Source organism: Rhipicephalus sanguineus, chromosome 1 (assembly GCF_013339695.2).
Source record: "Rhipicephalus sanguineus isolate Rsan-2018 chromosome 1, BIME_Rsan_1.4, whole genome shotgun sequence".
Classification (NCBI taxonomy): Eukaryota; Metazoa; Arthropoda; class Arachnida; order Ixodida; family Ixodidae; genus Rhipicephalus; species Rhipicephalus sanguineus.
The window spans coordinates 130608701-130627643 of record NC_051176.1 but is presented as its reverse complement, the minus strand read 5'-3'; the positions used below and the strand labels follow the sequence as shown (position 1 = coordinate 130627643).

Genomic DNA, 18943 nt, shown 5'->3' with positions numbered 1-18943 from the left:
CGTCCGAAAAAAAAAACCGCAATGCCAGCGCTTAGGACGGCCCAGACATCGGGTACACCACGTCCGGGCCCTGCAGGCCAGGTAGACGGTCACGTGAAGCTATGACAGGCTACCGATATACGATGGCGCGGAGAACGAATAGTGACTGTGCGGGCAGACCGCACGAGAAAGTTACGAGGATACTTTCTGTCGCATAAACGACGAAATAACGAAATCAGCCACCGCCGCCTCTAGCACCATCCGCTACATAAGAGCGCTACCGACTGTCTAGTCAGTCCGTTCTATACATGCACGCATGGCTGGCAGCCTGGCCAAAGTAAAGCTGGGGCCGTAACTAGGGCGCCTAGATGTTTTAACCCGATAGCGAACGTTAGAGCGTACGCTCGAAGAAAAACCCGTCTCTCTCAAAAATTAGAAAGAAATCACTCGGTCATTTGAAGAAAATCTTCGTTAAATCGGGTGTGGTGACCACATAATTAAGATGTTAATTCGGGGGGATGACAACACTGAACCCCATGGGTATTTGCCGGGGAATGGAAATTTGTTCGTTAGATCGGGAACTTCGTAAAATCGGGTTTCGTTCGATCGAGTTTTAACTGTAGTGGACGGAGCATCGCTATGTGCCCCAAATGCCTGCACTAATAATAATAACTCACAGGGTCTCTTACGCATTGGCCTAAGACGAATGGTCAAAGCCAGCTTCCTCTTCTTTTCCTGCAACATGATTTTTGCACAGCCTCCAGGATCGGAGGCATTGCGAGCTTTTGTGCACCTCACCTGGCTTTTGCACTGCCTCCGTGATCAGCCCACCTTTGACCAAGCGACGATATCATGTGGTGATGTCACAAATTTAGGCGATATGTGACGTCATCACGGTGGTGGCGATTTTTTGCATTGCTCGTGTCGACGCAGCCGACGGTCAATTTTCGCGTCTGATGAGTCATCTAAAGGCTCTATCTAAAACTGCATTTCAGCCTTTGACTAGCTTTATGGCGGTGTGACATTAGGAGCCACAAGAGCAGCTGATTGAAGTGCTTTTCTTTGGCAGGCGCTGCTTTGCCACGCACTCATCCATTTTATTTATTTATTTATTTATTTATTTATTCAAAATACCTTACAGGCCCAACAGGGCATAGCGTAAGGGGAACATCAAACTATTATGTACATGGCTATACACAACCTAAAAATCATAACAAAAATAATATCAAAAATAACTCTCCACTATCACGGGCATTAGAGCGCCCATGTGCTCCGCGAACATATGCTTTCCGGTGAAATTGATGTGTATCGGTTTCGGAATAGTCCTGATAACAATAAGAAGAACTATTAAAACGAATTGTTTCGAAAGACAGTTTAACATATTGTCGTGGTGTTGCCTGTGAAATCAGTCATAAGTGCCTAAGACTGCGATTGCAGTCTTTCCCTCTCATTTACAGAGAAATTTCGTGGTTAGAAAAGTTTCTGCTGTAAGAGAGCCTTTAAAACGATCGGAGTCAGACATTGAGAGTTAGAAGTAAGATCACTAAGATACTGTACAGAATACTGTAGATACTAACATTCTTTTTTTTGCGATGGTTATGAGTGGCTGTGGCTAAAGCTCTGGCTGTGGTTGTGGCTACTGTGGCTGTCAAAAGAAAAACTTCCCCCAGGGGGCGCAGGAACAGCGACACGCATCTTATTGCCACGTTGGATTTGATTGCCGGTACTCTTCCTAATTTTTTTTCGACGTTATTCTGGACGTTGAGCTTAATCATAAAACCTGTTGAGTCTACCAGATGATTCACGCAGAAGCCTGTCAGCAGTAATTTGTGAAAAGCGAGTAGTTTCCTTAAGCTCAGCTGTTTTTGATGGTAGTCGAAGAAAGAGAAATCGCCATCCATCGCTTCGCCTTCGTTTGTGTTTTGTGCATTTTCCCGAGCGCTGCATTATAACTAATTAAGAAAAGTCGCGAGTGTCAGTCATCAAGGTCCATTTTAAAGAAATACCAGTTCGTAAGTCTTTTGCCATCGCGTTGGAACGTCTGTCTGTCCGAGCGTCGTTCAATGGGTGTCAATTAAACTTGAGCAGTTCTGCTGTTCGTGGCAGCAGCTTTTGAATCTTCCGTAACTCGCCGCTTAGTTTTGCTTCTGTCTCCGGTTTCTCAGGCAAACATGAAGGTGAAAGAAATAGATAGAACGGCCAACGTCGCCTGGTCGCCGGCGGTGCACCACCCGATTTACATTGCAGCCGGCACAGCCGCCCAGCAGCTGGATTCTACGTTCAGGTACTCTTGCCGCTGGGATTTTCTCTTATGGCCCTTCATGAACTTTTCTTTCTTAGATGTGTGTGACATGCTTTATCGCAGTCTTCTACCAGTTTCCGCGTTTGTCTTGTGATTGCGGCCAGCTCACTCATTTGCTCGGCGCATTACAGCACGTCGGCTGCACTGGAGATATATGCACTGAACCTTACGGAACCAGGATTGGATATGGGACTTGTCGGAACGCTAGATTCAGATCACAGGTGGGCATAATGTTTACCATTCCGCAGTTCAGCATGTGGCGGGTTTGTCCGAATGGGACTTGTTAGTTTCAGCGAAAACCGATAAATCTTTACTGACATGTGTGTCTCGCAGTTGGCTTGTGGTGAATTTTCTTTTCTTTTTTATCTAAGGTGATATCGTGCGTATCTCGTTGTCCTGGAAGTGAAACGGAAAAAATTAAAGGTCGATCAAAGAGCAATAAAACAGCCTGTTGCTTCTTGATCTGCCCTTGTTTACCTATACATGTATTTATATTGAATACAGTGTTTGGTATAAACATGTGTCGTGTTTTGGGACGTTTTGTACTCTTCCAGGTAGAAGTACCCGAGTTGGAACTGAAGTGTTACATAGCAGGGCTTTGTGCAACGTGTCTGCTTATTCTGCTGCTGTACAAGCGTGTGTGCTAGCACTGCCTGCCAGCAGCGTCTTGTATATTCGTCGCGATATGGCCACAGTTTTAGTAGTGTCAGGGACAAACTTGATCTGGACGTTCCAGCAGCAGCTGAATTCAATCTGCCAGTGTCAGCCATGCTGTAAGCAGAGTTCACGACCACTTAGAATAAACGCACGGCACACTCTCTTTGCAGTTTTCTAGCTTCTCTGTGACATCACCTTTGCAAAGTAATTGGCACGAGGTGACACATTACAGGCTAGCGTAATTTTTCTGTCCGGGCTAAAGCTAGTTGTCTCTTATGAGCACCTTAATTGAAAATTGCAAGAATTTTTAAATATTTTATTTGAACGTGAGTCTTGGGACTTGAAATGTGTGACTGGTGGAGCAGCCTTTGCTAGCATGGGATAGTACATGTTAACGTAATGTCAATAGGAAACGAGGCCATTGTATGTTCTATGGGCTTGCTATGAACAGGAAGTGTTTGGATTTGTTCTGAAGTGAACCCATGTCTATTTTCAAAGATCAAGAGATATTAATAGTGATCCAACAGTTAAAAGAGGACACTTTTTTGTTGTCCCTCCAGGATTTTATGGCTGCAGCTTTTCTGCAGATATACTGTGCCGAATCACGTTTCTATACGGAAATCATTGGCAATGTTTTGCTTGAAAACGACGGTCTCCATGGATATGTAGTAATTTATAATCCTTTAACCACACCTGAGCAAATTGGTTGACAGCTTTCCATTGGAAACATTTTCATAGAAAGTATTCCGTGAATAATGCCATGCACCACATGAGGTGAACGCTGAACTTTTATCTTCTAGCCATATTAGGCAATTTTTGGCACATCATAGAGCTTCAAAAAGTAAATGCTTGACAAAAGTGATAGCTGAAACTTGCATCATGTGCCCTTAACACTTCATTCAAGTGACGGAAAATTTGTGCTTTGGTTGCCTCTACAAATGCTGTACAAAGCATGTGAAGACTCCAGTTTCAGTTCAAGGCACACAACTAGGCCAGCTTGATCACAGAGCTATGCTGATCAAGCACAGTGATAGGATATGAGGAGGCTTTTTGGTGCTCTTTAATTTGAGAACCATAGATTTGAAGCTGAAAGAATGGAGAAAAAAAAAAGGAACCAGGTACTTCCTCTGCAAGAAGGCGAAACAAGAGCTCCCTGCTCAATAGGTGCATAGCTGTTTTTCTACATCCATAAAGCCCCCTCCTTTCCCACATAATATGAGAAATGTAATGCAGGACTTGACTTGCACTTTTGCCCTCGAGATAGGTTAACATATAATGTAGGGTAAGCAATCATTCCTATGTTCTGTCTTTTGAAGTACTCCTGTGTGCTGTGTCAAATTCATGTGGGTTTAACACATTTACTGTATTGGCTGAATGTTTGTGGTTTTCAGGAATTCTTAATTCTTTCACTCTTTGTGTTTGTAAATGTAGTAAAACTGTTGATAGCACTACAGTTTTACTGCACACATTCTTCTAAATGAGTAACGTGGAGAATAATGTGGTGGTGAATGGTGTGTGGCATGGAGACCCACATAATTCCATATGCATGCATCCTGTGCTCACTTTTCTTGCCTGCATTATGCTATAAGGTGCCATGAATTCATTAAGAAATGTCTTACATTCCTATGGAACTAATGAAAAATGCACATTAATGTAGAAGGCATGTTCTATGGAAAGAGGTTCAGTTTAGTCAACAGTGTAATCTTGTGGACAAAAGTATGCAAACCAGGGATTCTGCGATAAAGCCAATTTCTCTTCCCCACCTATGAAAGTAACTTGATATTGAGCATTACACTCCAAACTTGGTAGTAGGAATGTTCTACTGCACTCATGATTTGCAGTCTCTGTGTGTGCCTGAATTGCGAATAAGTTCAGTTTTTTCAGGAAGCATGTGGTCTGATATACTTTTGCTCATGGGTGTACCAAAGTAGCATTGTTGCACAAAGGTAAAACAAGAAAGGTAAAGGACAGCATAAGGATGTGCTTGTCCAGTACTTAATCTCTTGTTTAATCTTTGTAATTACGAAATTGCCGAGGTGCTCTGTCTATAAGAAAGAGCTTTAATTGAATTGGTGTTACTAGTTGGTTGTTTAAAAAATTTCTTTAAAAAATACAGTGCAGCTTTATGGTTGCTTCTGCCTCTGAGTGTTGTGTATTATGTACTCAGGTTTCATAAGATAGCCTGGGGTTGCCATGGGATATCAGATGGCGAACTGGCCAGTGGTGTGCTTGTTGGCGGTGCTGACGCTGGCAACCTCCTGGTTTATGACCCAGCAAAGCTCATCAAGGGGGAGGATGCACTCATCTGCCAAAAGAACAAGCATACGGGCCCTGTATATGCACTTGATTTCAACACGTTTCAGGTGGGTTGCTTGATGTTATTGAATGTTTCAATGCTTCAGTTTGAATGCATTTGTGATTAAACTTATTGCCACTTTGAAAAAGCAAGTCCTATATCTGTTTTCCCATTTCATAGTGCAAACTGTGTTGTGTATGGCGGTGATGTTTTCTGTTAATAACGAGTGCAACGTTATTGGCTCCTGGCTGCAAGCATATATATAAGTTGAGTTGTGCTCAGTTATTATAAGCTTGTCATACTTTTGTTGAGAGTCATTCCTAGCTCATTGTCCTTGGTGTGGTGAAATATCTGTCAGCAGAATATACAGCTGTGGACTCTGAAAGAATGCATTAGGATGCCTGTTTTCTTCTACACCAGTGCAGAGCAGCATTGCTATTTTAGTGGACTTTCTGCTAGAACATTGCACTTATTTGGCTGCATATGTGTTCACCTTTGCAGATGTCTAGGAGTTTGAACTTGACCATAAGCATATTGCCCATTTCAGATTATTGGGTTGCCAGAGTGGCCGGGTTGGTGGTGCCACCTAGTGGCATAAACCTTAACCTGTGAACACACAGAACTGTGATTGGAATAGCTAATAACATCCTATGTAGCTGCTGGTGTAAAGGGTCTGCACCTGTAAAATTAGCGTACATCCTTTTTTTTTTATTTAACATGAGCAAGGACGTAACACAAAAACATGTTTAATGTTTAGACAGAAGTGTCGCGGAATATCAGCATTGCTGCTGCTGACCATGTCTGCAGTGACCCTGTACTTTGCGAAAGGGTAGTGCGTTTACTAGCTAGGATTCCTTATTGGCAGGTTACAGTGAAATTATTTCTCATATATTAATGAACTTTTAATAAATATTAGTGTAATAAAACCTCGAGTGAAATTGAAAGTGATCCCAGAAAAAAGAAACTTAGATAATAAAGGGAAGGGGGAAACAGTGTTTATTGAGATTCAGCCATTAACACAAACCTAAAATACTACCTGTGAAACTTGGTTTGCAAAACCCAGTTTGAAAATGCCTGTGATACTTGTAGATGTTGAACACTGTTCTAGCAAAAGCTATTCAAGAAAACAGCGAGAGATATATGTAGAGACTGTGTTTTCTGCTTTGAATTGACTTTCATGCTGCTAAAAAGTGACCTACAGTACACAATTAAAGGAGTACACAATTAGAAAGTTTTTACGTCTGTATCCTGCATGCATTTCTTGTTTAACATTTGATACTTGTTCTTTTGCGCCAGGAACATGGACGTCTGCAGGATTTTAACTTGGGGGGGGGGGGGTGTAAACCCGTGTTGCATTGTGGTGGAGTAGAGGGGCAAAGTAGCAAGAATGCAGTTCTAAAGAAAATGCATGCAAGGTAAACATTATTTGTAAACAAGATAAGGTCCAGAATCTTGACTCTCTCTCTCTGTTTGCTTGTTGAAGTAGCTGTCAGCGTTACGTATTTGGCTTGAAGCCTTAGTTAACCTCTAGAGTGCACAAATGATTATTTACATGAATGGTTATCTACTTCTAATGTGATCAGTTTAAAATGCACGTCAAGTGTACATGTTTCAAACTGGTCAGGCATATTTAGTTCAGTAAGACGAGAAGGAAATTTTGGTCACTTTGCAGAATACTTTTGTGAATAGGTGCATTGAAAACATGCTTTTTCTAGGCAAATCTTCTGGCTTCAGGGTCAACGGATTCAGAAATCTTCATCTGGGACCTTAATAGTCCCAATGCACCTATGACTCCCGGGGCCAAATCTCAGGTGGGTAAATGGCCCTTCACTGCTGCGCTGTCATTTTTAATGTTACTTTTTTATAACTCTACTTCTAATTCTGTAACCTAAGCACATCACTCCCGATTTATTTAGTGCTTGTCTTGCGTCTACTTCGCTTTCCCGTCTAGAGTGCTGCTGGCTTTTCAAACTTGCAATACAGTGTTGTGTATGCAAGTGTCCTCGTCATTTCTTCACATTATAGTAAAATATCTATGTTGTCTTGATACTGGTTTTATATGTACACTGCAAGTGCCAGTAGGCTAGAGCGCATATTCTACAAATTTTGATGAAAGCATAGTCATAATTTAACTTCTTTGTTTGGGACAGCACTCTCGTAATCTTGACTTTGTGTGTGTACAGTCAAGCCTCTATTTATAATGACGCCCAGTTAAATATCCATGATGTAACTAACTACTTTAGTTTCCCAAGGTTAGCTCTGTTGAAAAACATGTTTTATTTCTGTTCTTGTCTTTTTTTGCAATTTAGTTAAGTTGCTAGGTGATGCAGTTTCAGTTCAAAATTCTCGCACATTGCATGCCCACTGCTGATATAACAAATGAAAGAGTGGTAAACAATGGAAAGAGTGGTAAACAATGGGCAGCAAAAAACACCGTCGAGATAATGGAAGGGAACACATCACTATGCTATCACTTTCTCTCGTTTAAAAGCTGACTGTGCCCCTTAACTCATCGCGTAGCCTGCCCCACAGTGTAGCAGGCACCACGCTGTGCTCCAAGAGATCTTGCGCATTTTTCGCTTACAAAGGCCGGCTGTAATCACTGATTGGGACTTGCGCACCATGCCTATGCAGATAAGCATTGGAAATGCATGGAGACGAGATGTTGGCTACCCACAAGCACCCGAGTAGAACTTATCGCTAAGAATCCTATCATAATATGCATCTTCAACTATCTTTTTAGCTGCACCCGCTGTGGTAGCTTAGCATGTAGGGCGTCGTGTTACTAAACTCGAGGGCGCAGGTTTGGTTCCCAGCCACGGCGGCCACATTTCGATGGGGGCGAAATGCAAAGGACACCCGTGTGATTAGATTTAGGTGCACGTTAAATAACCCCAGGTGGTCAAAATTAATCCGGAGTCCCCCACTACGCCGCGCCTCAAATCATACCGTGGTTAGAAAGTAAAGCAGCATCGCCACCACCGCATGGGCCTAACAAAATATACACCGCACCTTAGCACGGTCAGAAAGTTTGCAGGGATGAGGAGGCCTCACTGCAGAGGCACTCCCACAGTGCGAGCTTAGTAGGCGATTCACTGCACACAAATTGCTCAGGACAGTTGGCGTCACATGACAGCAGGTACTATTGCGTTACAATGAAGTGGCGCTGGCTTTTGCTCTGTACAAGTACGCACACATATATTAGGGTAAAGCCTGACATGTTGTCTGCTCTGCCACCGTGTTAGCTGTCATAATTTCAAAATGCTCCTGGTATTGCCTCCATGCACTCTCGCTTGGGCTTGCGAGGAAGCTGTAATCTGGAGCTTTTTCTTCGCTTTGAGTTTCATCCCTGCTCTCGCGGCGAGCAATCGTGCTACTCCAGCTCTTCTCTTCTTCAGCAGCAGAGTGTACTTACTAATAGATGCAGGCCCATTCCAGAATTTTGTGAAGTTAATACAACTGTTGAAACAGGAACCTCTAATGCAGTGGTTCTCAGCCGTGAATGTTTTGGGGACCCCTTGTGATCCGGCGGAAGGGATGAGGGACCCCTTGCAGTTAGTAAAAAAATAAAAGGAGGGGGGGGGGGGGGGTAAGAAATTAACACAACATGCATTGTGAAATAGGTGCCTTTTGTTTCTCCCTGGCAAAGAATGGTCAAACTAATGTGCCACGCCGATTCGATCGTGACAGCTTGTCAATAAGTTGTGCGTTCTGCAGCCACATTCAACCTGTTTGTAGCTATGTTTGCTCTTCAAATATGCAAGCCTGGATAAAGCGTGCTCGCGTGATATGTCGTAGAAAGCTGCAACAAAAGCTTTACAGCCCAAATTCGCTCTATTGATTACAGCCATCACATAGAAAAGGTGAAACATAAGTCAGCTCCGCTGCAATGCAAAATTGTCATGCGGTGAAGCATACAAAAATTTAGAAGGGGCCGTTGTCATAGTCTGGCTCCAAAAAAACGTGTTATTTTTTTTTTCGACGAGGGGTTTTCACGGACCCCCAAAAATGGCTTCGCGGACCCCCATTTGAGAACCACTGCTCTAATGAATTTTTGCACTGCAAGTTTGACTTTGTTATGTGAGGCCTTGACTGTACAGCATCTGGCAAAACCAAGTTTAACAGAGTCATTCAGATCATCTCCAGCACCTCCACTCATATTCGTTTCTCTATCTAATGAACCCTATTAATGTGTTCCACCATTCCAGTAACCAACTTGTACAGCTCACAATGACTGAAGGATGCCCAGTCTCTTAATAATGTTTTATTGGACAGCCACATGAAGACATCAGTTGCCTGGCATGGAATCGGCAAGTGCAGCACATCTTGGCTTCTACCTTTCCGGCACGATGCATTGTCTGGGACTTGCGCAAGAATGAGCCCATTATCAAGGTGTCGGACACTACTGCCAGGGTTAGTTCTTACAGTGTTCTGCACTTTCTTGTGTCATGCTTCTAGTTGTGAGCGAAAAATGCACGTTGATAGCATATTTCATAAAGTGCAGAGACTGACGTAATATCTCATAACACTTTGAAATTGTACTATAACTAACTGGCGAGAAAATTACAAGGAACTGCCAGACCTTTGAAAGATTAATTAGTCATAAATATTCAGTACAATATAGTTACCTAACATCTAGGCAGATACATAATGCACAGGGATTGATTGTGATGTTGGAGGTACGTTTCTTTCATTCAGTGTAATTTAGATGTTGCACACTTTGCCATGTAAAGCAACCTGTTTAATCAGCTGTGCACAGAAAACAACTTCGTGAGACATTGACTTTGTTATTACTACTTGCCAGTAAGACAGTCGTGGGTGTAATGGCAGTTATGCTCAAGAAGCACGATTACAAATTTCCTTATTTGGAATTATTTGTCTGCTGGGAAAAATGAAGACACAGACTTTTCTGTCTTTCAAAAGTTGCTTGATGTAGTAGCACACCGCGACAGAAGATAGTCGGTGCTTGCGTGCGATGTAGTTAAGGAACACATACTATTATGTTCCATGACAGTGGACCCTTTCGGCTCTTCGTATGCATCACCGCAATACGTTACGTAGGCTGTAAAAGTATGTTGTACATAGATTCATTTTAAGGGGTGCGGACTGTACTATATATGCAAACTGAATCCTCTGACACTGAACTCATTTACTGCAACAGCATAAAGTATGTGAGCATGCTGTAAAGTTGCACACCTTTGAGTGTGTGCAACTTGGTGTGGGGCTGCCTATACAAAGTAGTGTTGCATGCAGGTGCATTGTAAGGCTGTGGCATGGCACCCTGAAGTGGCCACTCAGCTGTGCCTGGCCTCTGAGGATGACCATGCACCTGTGGTGCAACTTTGGGATTTGCGATTTGCCACCTCTCCACTAAAGACCCTCGAGCACCATCAGAAGTGAGTGGATCAGCGTTGCCTCTGTGACTGCATTAGGGTGATAATTATTCGCATTGCAGAAACTGAGTGAGGAAGTGTATTATGATGTTGTGGCGTATCTCTCTTCTTGTACTCCCGCCAAAACTGGTTTGTAGAAACAAGTACTGTACTATCATACTAAATTATTTAGGCCATTCTGATCCAGTACATTTAAGTCGAAAACATAATGTATTCCTTGAAGAACACCACCAACATATACTAGGTAGTAAATCTGCATTAGCCAATTGGACGTCTGCAAAAGCAAAACTACTATTTTCATGACGATTGGAAAAACCATAAAATAATCCTTTAAAGGGCAGCGACACTGTTCTTGAAGTTGTGACAACACCTCGCCATGATGTCATAGATTTGGTGAGCATCTGTATCGCTCTAGTTAAATTGCTTATTGGTTAAGAAGATTAAGGAGCTAAAGGCTCACTATAACAGCAAGCTTTTGAGCACTCCTTCCTTGCAAAAATGATGCATATATAAAAAAATAAAGGTAATGCTTTGCATGTGTGTGCATTATAGGGCCATTTCTTGTTGAATGAAGCATAGAAACAGAGTGTGCTGATGCTTGAACTCCTCTTAGCTGTTGTTAAACCTGACCCTTTTGGCACTGGAGTGCAGTATAGTATATACAGACGTGCGATATACAATGGCCTGATTCTGAAGTTCTGGGAAGTCTGTACCATGACCGATTGATGAGGCATAATGAGAGAGTTTTATTCACTTGTTTGTTCTGTGGTACCTTTTTATGCAAGAGGCCTTGAGTGGTCTAGTTCACTGTGTCAAACTTGACTGCCCACACTTGCAGGGGTGTTCTGGCTATTGCTTGGTGCCCACAAGACCCAGACCTCCTGTTGTCATGTGGAAAGGACAACAGGATACTCTGCTGGAACCCAAATTCTAATGTACAGGGTGGAGAGGTGAGCTGTTTTAAAGAAATGTTGTTTGTTGAACATGAAAGAGGTGAGAGACATTCGCTTAAATCTTCGGTTGAGTGGGCAACCTTCATGCTGTTCCATGTCTGGTGAATCATTTCCGATGTGCCACTTATGCATAACAAATGAAATAAAAAAATGTACTTAGTTTAGATCCTGAATCTAGCGAGTGTAATTGTCATTGTTTATATAATAAAGCAAAGGGCCATTAGCATGGCGTGTTGAGCTGAATACACATTATCCTCTTATCAGAAAATCATGGGTTCGATCCCGGCCACGGCGGTCACATTTCGATGGTGGTGAAGTGCTAGAGGCCCGTGTACTTAGATTTAAGTGCATGCTAAAGAACCCCAGAGGGCTGTAAATTCCGGAGCTCTCCACTAAGGCATGCATCATGATCGTATCGTGGCTTTGGCACGTAAAACCCCAGAAATAATTAATAATGAATATGTTCTCCTCTTTCCCAATACGGCAATGTGGTATTAATTTGAAATCTCTTCAGTTGACTTGAAGCATAACTTGAACTGCACAGCTAGCTCTGGCAAAGTTTTGTGTGTTTGAATTGGAAAAACTACCGCGAATTCAAACACTGAAGTTTCTCGTGCCTATGAAATGCTTTTTAGAATAAGTCGCATCACGTTGCCTCTCGCATCAGCCTTTATAACTTTATGATAACGGGACTGCCTGCACTTGATTTGGGGGAAGACTGCTCACACGTATATATATATACATACCAACCACCTTGGCTCGCTGGGCCATATGCACTCCATGCAAGGTACACAAGTGCAGCAGGGTAGTCTCATGCTTTCCTGACCCCTGTTTCCTCCTCAAACTTTTCCACCGCGTGTGTGCTCTTTCTCTTTCCCCTCTGCCCTTTTCACTAGAGTGTACTCGCCTACGGCCACGGAGTCTCTGCCAGCTGTCAGGAGAGGATGTGGCCTTCGCCACTTAATCAACAGAGGTTGCCTGCTCTATATGTCATTTGAAATACTTTCCTTCAACCAACAACCCCCAGCTCCCACTTCCAAAAAAAAACTTGTGCGTGCTTACTCCCCCCTCCCCCGCTATCATAGCTAAGATGGCACAGGCAGTAGCCATGTACCCATCCAGGAATGTGTCTTCGATCATTGGTGCTATATTCAAAGGGGCTTCCATTATAGCTTGAACTCTGTTTCATTCTGAGAAATTCTGGTCCCTTTGGAATTTGAAATGAGGCTCCACTGTAAATGTACACACCTAGATTGGGCAAAATCAGGCAAGCCGACTACTGCTGTATACCCTGCCAAAGTTTTAAGATGCAGTTTGTTATCACCTTTGTGCTATCGCATGCTCATCTGAGAAAGCTGGAATTTTTTCATGGCTTTAGAAAAAGGAAAAAGAAAAGCCTTGTATTCAGTGTACATTTTAGGCAACGTTTATTGAGGTATCAGATTAATTTTTTTTGTTAGCAGTTGTGCAACACGTCAAGAGATGCAAACTTGTACTTAGTGCTTAGTATGTAGTATGTACTATTGTTTAGGACATAGTTACGCCACATTCCTGCCCTAATTTTGAGGCACCTAATTTTGAGGCTATAAAATGCCTGCTGTAGGCTTCCTCTGTATGCATAGACAGTCCGCACAAAGTGTTGGACACAGCAGACGTTTAAAATATATTTTAATTTGCTACTAAAGTGTGCCTAAATATTCGTTCTCACGATCAAGACCCATCGCTAACCGACGTCACTGTGCAGGAAGCGTAACGAAAGCTTTAATGACGTCCTACCACATAAGAGTGATGTGCAATGAGCGGTGACCTGCAGCACCGCTGCACTTGTCAAGCCTAGAGAGAGCCCACATTCGCTAGTTTTTCGGAGTGTGTTGCCGAACTAGCCAAGCTTTCTGGCATTTTGCAAAGTGCTCTGCATCGTCACACAAACCTGGAAGACATGAGAGAATTTTAATTTGTGTGCACGCTTCCTTACGTCAGCGCCTGGGTTACTGTAGCTGTAAACATGAGGGGCTGGATAAGTGGAGCCATCTGGTGGTGCTAAGATGAACCAGGCAAACACAGAATTGCTTTTGCCAAGACCTAGTTTGTTCTACTTCTCTGCTGGTGTAAATTCTTGGCAGTGGCGTAATTTCGAATGTGCTGCCTTTTCAAAAATTTTTTCGTCAAGGACACTCGTTGAAAACAAAAACATTCAATAATTGTGGTTGTCCGAAGCGTCGCAAGGTGTCGATACCATTGTCTGGTAACCCAGTATTTCGCAAATACCTCTGTGTATACTGGAATATTGTGCATACTAAAATTCTCTATTAGAGAATTTTAGCGAGTGTTGAAAGCATCCGGACGGTTGCTCACTGCGTGTATGCGAGTACAGACAATGCAGCACTGTGTGCGTTACGGCTTTGTGGGTCCACGTGACCAAGCATCCTAGACACTGATGTCACTGTTCAGCTCGGTGCCCAGAAACCGAAGCCGAAAGCCGATCATATAACGCGATTTGAAACTAATTACCGAAAATATATGAACGTTTGAGTGTGTGTTATGCTTCCTGGAGCAGTAAGAAACGTTTGGAACAAAGAACGCACAATCCACAAATTTGATGTCTCAGCCCCTTTAAGGTTCCACTGTAATACGCTGAATCTTCAGGTGGAATGGTGGGTATGTCAGAACCTTTTCTTGGGAGGAGTTCATCTTTTTCATTTATCATCCTCTTCTGATACCGCTGTAAAGTGTACTTCTGGTGTTGCAGGTTGTGTGTGAAATCCCAACTGGCAACCAATGGCACTTCGATGTGGCCTGGTGCCCACGTAACCCAGCAGTCATCTCGAGTGCTTCTTTTGACGGCCATGTGGGCATCTACTCGCTCCTCGGAGGGCAGCAGCAGGCCCAGGCAAGCCCCAAGCTTGCGGAGTCCTTTCCTGGTGCTGATACACTGGCTCAACTGCCACAACAGTACCAGCAGCAGCAACAACAGCAACGGGGTGTCACCATCTCTCTCCTCAAGCCACCGAAGTGGCTCCGCAAGCCTGTTGGTGCTTCCTTTGGGGTGCGTGTTTTCCTTGAGTGACAAGGGCTCAGGACCATTAAACCGTCACTTTTAATATTTTTTTAATGTTTGCATATTGTAGCAGTTTAAAGGAGTACTGACACAAAAAAATTCGAAGGCGAGATAACCTGTGGGATAGATTTGTGTGGACACACACGCATCATCTACGAAATATCAATGGATAATATAGCCTAGAACATATTTAAAATTACGTTTAAAGTGCGCGTCGCGCCACTGCACGCGAAACGCGCCTTTGGTGTTCTCGTAAACAACCAACTGCCACCTGCCTCACGAGCTTGTGTTGGCTGCCACGATTGTTGCGGGCGCTCTGTCCCACTCTCTTCTAGCAGACCTTTTCAACGAAAAGGAGAGGGGGCTTGCGCGGGAGTACAAAGGCTCATGTCCTCGCCTCGCCTCGGCAATGCATCTTGGGGGGGTCACGCATATTTACAGCGCCTCAGAGGGCATTGTAGCAGCACCCAGGAAGCTTTCGTTGAAAAGAGTTGTCAACACGTGCGCGCGGTTTTGTGCGCTCACGTAGCCAGCTATGTTTACATAAACACCACTCTGGGTCCCGCCTCCCTCGGTGCTCTCTGAAACTGAAACTGTGTCTGGGTACTATAAGACAGTCTCCAAATAATTAACGATCCCGCGCTCGAGCAAACGAGCTTTCCAGCCGTGATAAGTGGGTCGTTAACTACTTATTGCAACAGAAAAAAGAAGATGAAAAATTTTGGTGTCAGTGCTCCTTTAATGTGAGTAAATTTTTAGTTTACACAGTGTTTTTTCCGGTTGCTCTTTATTAACTCTTTGCGGTCCGTTTTCGGGCCCCTCCCGCCAACGCAACATGGCTGCAGCAGTCCGTTGTCCGGTGCAGCAGGACAACCTCTTTCGTGTTTGATTCTCGTGTTCGTTTCCTCATTGCATTAATGTGCCATCCCTAGAAGAGTAAGCAAACTTCTTTTACCTGAGCTTTGCTTTTTTTTAATTTCATACCAGAACGGACGGAAGGTGGGTAAAGGGTTTCGGACCCCAAAGGATCAATGTAGTTGTATTGCCATGTGTACATTGTTCTACTTTTTTTTGTTATTGCTAGAGGCCATTTCTTGCCAGAACGTCACTGTTACCACATTATCACTCAGCATAAGACGTGCATGGCATATTTGAAATTTCATGATTGTTGTCATCTCTTCCATAGCAAAAGAGACCCATCTAATCAAAATGTGCACCGTAAAAGCTGGTTCATTCGGATTTCATGGGACCTTAAAAAATGTCCGAATTAACCGAATGCCGAATTATCGGAAGCATCAACAAAACAATAAACAAGTGGCTATTACATCAATGCACTTTCGTTTTCTTGGTGAATACGTAAATCCAGTACTTATTTTGCATAAGCGCTGCGTAAAACCTGTAATTTTCATCATTTGTGACTTTGTTCAAAATGTGACTGCAGCTGAAGCTCTTCACCTTCAACAGTTCCCACCATGTTTGAGTTTTATGTCATTTTATGCATGTGTAGTCAAAACTAAGCTACTGAGTGCTGCATTCGCTGTGGACGAAACCGTGGTTGCTAAAGGCATGATCATGACATCAATGCAGTTATGAAGGCACGCATGCGACCTGCGTCCAGAGTCAAAACGAAACTGCTAAGTGCCACGTATGCTGCTGAATAAACCTGGCTCGCTCATGCACAATCATGGATGACGACTATGCAGTTCTGAAGGCACATAGTGAAAACCATACTACTGCTTCTCACAGCTTTGACTTCAGTCGCTATCAACGTGATCATAGATAGAGCTCATGCAGGTTTGCGCGTGCCGAGTAAAAACGAAAACGAAACAAGTTTGCCACAGCTGCTGGAGCTTTGTTCGCCATCAATGAAGGCCCGCGGCCGTTTCGGTTGTTTGCGAATGCCGTTTTCACTCCTTTGCATCTCAGATTTGCAGCGCTTTGTGCTAGGTGCGCTCAGAGTATCATCCGAATTAACCAGGTTGCAGTGAAATATGGCCGAATTAACGAGAGTTTGATGTTGTTATAGAATGCTTATGCTTGCCGGGATTGGGGAACACGTCTGAATTATCAGATATTCCTATTTAACGGGGTTCGAATTAACAAGCTTTTACTGTACATGCATAAATAGTGCATGAAATAGACCAGTGGGTTCAGATTCATTGTGATTTGAGTGTTTGTTTTTCTTGTTGCAAGCTGGCCCTAAAAAGGAGTAAAGTTCTCAAGTTATATTTCTGGAGGTGTTTAATTGTTCATCATTAAAACGTGGTAGTATGTATTCTTTTTGAAACAGAGAGCTTTATTTGCAAGTAAAATGCTTATATATTTTGCTTGTCTTGCACTGGGGAGAAGAGACAATATGAGAGGTCATACTGGTGACTGAACCTTTTCTTCTAAAACTGGAATTTCTGCTGTACATTTTATCTAAACACTAAAGCTTTTTAAAATTTATTAGCTTGTCCATGTTTTGGCTGTCTGTCAATTTACAAATGATGAGGCTAGTTTGTAGGGAGAGTTGCTTCCATTCTTAAAGTGAGACATGGGTCTTAAAGCTGTAATTTTTTTTTTAGAAACAAGTGCAATAGAAGTTAGCATGCCTGTTTGGTTTGAAGTTTGTCCAAATATCTGTCGCTTTCACCGCATATATTTCCGTCGCCATATTCGAGAACATCAGAATATGCATTTTTCAAATCATACATAAACTGATTAAGGAAAATATTCTATTTGTATTTGAAATTTCGAATATTCGCACACCTCTAGTTATGAACATTGGATGGCTTTTGCATTGTATCTGGATCAGTGAGTTGCCTGACTCAGTGTCAAGAATGTTGTTGCCTTCAGATGCTCTATTCAGCGCTGATATTACATAAATGCGATCAGCCAAGAATATTACTGGTTCCAGATTCATGTGGTATGTGCTGCATGGCCAGTGGGCTATTTTCTGGGATACCACTAATCTTGAAATTCCGTTTATCTAAAAAATATTCCCATTTTTACATTTTCGAGTTAACGGGGTTTTACTGTAAAAGCATGGCAGTGCTTCTTTTTTTTTTTTTCTAGCAGCACTCAAAGCTCTGCATTTTCTCTGTGTTTCTTTGCTTCTGATGGCTGGCCATATTCTGCTTGCTTTTACAGTTTGGAGGAAAGCTGATTTCATTTACCAAGCAACAGCCACAGCAGCAGTCATCGGGTGGTGTGCCTGTGGCTCAACTGATTCATATCAGTCAAGTAGTAACAGAAGAGGCCCTGATGACAAGGTCGTCTGAACTGGAGGCTGCTTTGAGCACTGGCACTTTTGCTGACTTCTGTCAGCGCAAGGTTCAAGACTGCCAGGAAGACCCAAACCTGAGGCTCGCCTGGTCTTTCCTTCAGGTGTGTGCCACATAAGGTACTTTTGGCCAGTGGCAAGAGTTTCCTACTTTGCATTTACTTTGCCAGCACCACGGCTGTGCAAACTATCACTGTGCTCTGTCCTTGTGGCACAGGTGCCAGCCAGATGCTTCTGGGAGATGTTTATCTGGAAATTGCGATGAAATTGTACTTTGGCTAAGTTGGTTATAGAGAGTAGTCTAGCGAAGCATTCTTTTTAAAGCTGCAGGGCAGGTTGGTGTATTACTTTTTGCTTGCAAACCTTAAACAACACCTAAGCAGATGATGCACGCACCTGGTTGTTATTGGATATGATGCGACTCTTAGCATATCGCCTCTTGAGACATTTAGTTCATCATGACCAACCATGGGCACCACCGACTCGAGCTTGTGCTGAAGAGCATTGCATTTATATGTCCACATGTCACCTTTGGCAAGTGGTTATGGCAATTTTCTTTTTTTTTCACTTTTGGTGTCATTTGGTATACATTTCACTTTTGGTATATTTTTTGTCAGCTTTTTAAGTACTTGGAATACACTTGTATTTCAAACCTAAAATTTCACACGGAGGCTACTCTGTATGTACACTATTTGAAAGAAGGCTTTTTACATGGTCCATAACTTTATTGCATTTGAACTTTAAAGTTTAAACCCTTTCAGTGTTGTTTTTTTCTCTAGGATATGAAAAATTAAACAACAGTTTATTTTTAGTTGTGGAAAAGGAAACAAATGACAGGATAATGGGCAAATGCACTCTTCATGTCATAGGCATAGAGAGGCGCAGTTTTTTTCCCCCATGTGAAGGGTGGAGGGAGGGTACCAGCCCACTTGCCAAACACAGCCGTCAAAAAAAAAAAAAGTAAAAAAATAGATGCTCTTCCATCGACTACTGCTGCCTGAAGTGCCAAGGCTAATTGGAATAGCGGTTCTTCTATCAAC

The 18943-nt window shown here is 42.9% G+C and overlaps 1 protein-coding gene across 3 annotated transcripts in view; it reads left to right on the top strand.

Annotated features, from left to right (window-relative positions):
- The first annotated feature begins 1620 nt into the window (after positions 1 to 1620).
- The window catches only part of LOC119397998 (protein transport protein Sec31A), a 99669-nt gene continuing 82346 nt past the window's right edge, over positions 1621 to 18943 (top strand). For 2 of the 3 annotated variants that reach the window (XM_049416436.1, XM_049416433.1), the window contains exons 1-10: positions 1621 to 1702; positions 2145 to 2263; positions 2413 to 2502; positions 5106 to 5301; positions 6950 to 7045; positions 9510 to 9647; positions 10488 to 10630; positions 11466 to 11577; positions 14330 to 14626; positions 17771 to 18007. In XM_049416436.1, coding sequence (XP_049272393.1) covers positions 2151 to 2263; positions 2413 to 2502; positions 5106 to 5301; positions 6950 to 7045; positions 9510 to 9647; positions 10488 to 10630; positions 11466 to 11577; positions 14330 to 14626; positions 17771 to 18007 — 1422 coding nt within the window. In that variant the 5' untranslated portion in view covers positions 1621 to 1702; positions 2145 to 2150. Of the gene's footprint in view, positions 1703 to 1972; positions 1992 to 2144; positions 2264 to 2412; positions 2503 to 5105; positions 5302 to 6949; positions 7046 to 9509; positions 9648 to 10487; positions 10631 to 11465; positions 11578 to 14329; positions 14627 to 17770; positions 18008 to 18943 lie in introns of those variants that run through there. The other variant, XM_049416435.1, reaches the window with a different exon arrangement.